Here is a 1827-nt window from a genome sequence, read left to right as displayed (position 1 = left end):
AGGAGGAGGAGGAGGAGGAGGAGGAAGAGGAGGAGGAGGAGGATGGTGAGATGGAGGAGAGTGGAGAAGGAAGGAGGAGGAGGGGGAAGGGATAGGAGAGATTGGGTCTGACTTCTTGCGCAGTTCTCCGTCTGGGATGGTCAAGACTGGGTCAAAGTTGGATCCTCCTCCTCCATCTCTCACTCAGGTGCACTCCTTGTCTCCCCTCCTCTCCTTGGGCCCTGACTGTGAGCGCAGGAGCCGTCACTTTCCTCGACGGCCTCCATCCCACGTCCATCGAGAGGCTGGAGGTCCAAGACTTCCGCATAAAAGGTCCCCGGCTCGTCCCCATCATAGACGGGCTGGGGAGGCTGCTCCTGTTCGGGATGCTCCTGCTATCGGGGGTGGGAGGAGCGATGGAGAAACATTTCTTCGGGCAGACGATCCTCAAGCTCTGCCACCCGATGATCGCCGTGCTCTTCCTCGCCGAATTCTTCGTCCTCTGCTCCTCTGCAGGGAAGTGGACGACCCTCCGAGCGCTGCTCTACTTCGCCTTCCACTGCATCCACTCGTTGCTGATCGCCAGGAACATGGTCTGCAACAACATGCTCTTCGGAGGAGCCCGCCACTTCTTGTACGCCTGCTGCTTCCGCTCCTTCTCCTGCTTCGGCAGGAACTGCAGGGACTCATACTTGGACGGCCTCGCCCTCCTCCTCCTCGGCTCAGCCCTCAAGTTCATGAGCTGGAGGACGCATAGGATGGCGCAGCAGCAGATCCAGTGCGACAAGGAGCGGTACGACGAGATGTGGAGGTACATGGTGGAAGACATCCGTACGAAGATGCAGCTGCAGAAGCTTGAGTTCCTCGTCAGAATCATCAATACTGCCAAGGATGGCACCGTCAGGAAGGACAAGGGATCCCCAAGGAGCTGGTGGCTGGGCAAGCCTGCCAGTGCTGTCACCTCCGTCCGACAGAGAGGAAAGGACGGCAGCCCGGTCACGAGCCTCAACGCGCTGTACAGGCAGGCGGAGAAGCTGGACCCGTTCCTCAAGGACAAGACTCAGTGCTGGTCGGCTCTCTCCGGTGGCTTCCTCGTCTCCAACGGAGAGGCCGCAGAGGGGAGGCAGCATCCTCGTTCCCCGGGCCTCGTCCGGCTGGACTCAGCAGGGGCCCAGCAGTCAGGGATCAAGTGGGCGTCGCTGAAGCCGATCAATCGGGCGGTGGAGAAGATCATGAGGTGCTATGGCGGTGACGTGTCGCTGCTTGTCGACATGTGTCGTCAGACTATCGTCTTCGACGACGTGCTCAGTCTGACCGAGTGCCTCCGCAACATGACCAACGACAAGGATGTGCAGTTCGTGCAGATCAAGAACACCCTGCGGCACAACTACGACTCGAGCAGGAGCGCGGGCTACAGGCACGTCGCCCTGAATCTCCGCATCGACAACGAGGAGACGAGAAGGCTCGGGGTTGACCGGCACGTCTGCGAGCTCCAGCTCGTCCTCCTGCAGTTCTACGAGCTCAAGAGCGATAAGGGACATCGCAGGTACATCCACTTCCGCAACACCATGGGCGAGTGAAGGCCAACGGTCAACATGGTAGAGCTTCTCCCTCCATCTCTTCTTTCTTCGCCTCCTCCTCCTCCTCATTCCCTTCCTCCTCCCCCTGCCTCCCCCCCCCCTCCCCTTCCTCCTCCCTCCCTCCCTCCTGTGACCTCAAAATCAGCGACGACGTAAGGTCTTCCGGCCTCCGGTGAAAAAGTCAGCAGGGATGGGGTTTACCCCGCTACTCCTTCCCCCCCCCGATGATGAAAGGAGCAGGGATGGGGTCGCTGGATGGCTGGCTGCT

At 60.3% G+C, this 1827-nt stretch overlaps 1 protein-coding gene across 1 annotated transcript in view; it reads left to right on the top strand.

Moving 5' to 3' along the window:
• Window positions 1-1559, top strand: part of GUITHDRAFT_120506 (hypothetical protein) — a gene marked incomplete at both ends in the record, with an annotated part of 2193 nt that extends 634 nt beyond the window's left edge. Inside the window, 2 exons of the mRNA XM_005820216.1 lie at window positions 124-187; window positions 238-1559. Coding sequence (XP_005820273.1) covers window positions 124-187; window positions 238-1559 — 1386 coding nt within the window. The remainder of the gene's footprint in view (window positions 1-123; window positions 188-237) is intronic.
• Between the last annotated feature and the right edge of the window lie 268 nt (window positions 1560-1827).

The sequence above is a fragment of the Guillardia theta genome (genome assembly GCF_000315625.1).
Source record: "Guillardia theta CCMP2712 unplaced genomic scaffold GUITHscaffold_185, whole genome shotgun sequence".
Classification (NCBI taxonomy): domain Eukaryota; class Cryptophyceae; order Pyrenomonadales; family Geminigeraceae; genus Guillardia; species Guillardia theta.
Note: the sequence above shows the minus strand (reverse complement) of the source record. Positions and strands in the feature narration are given on the sequence as shown.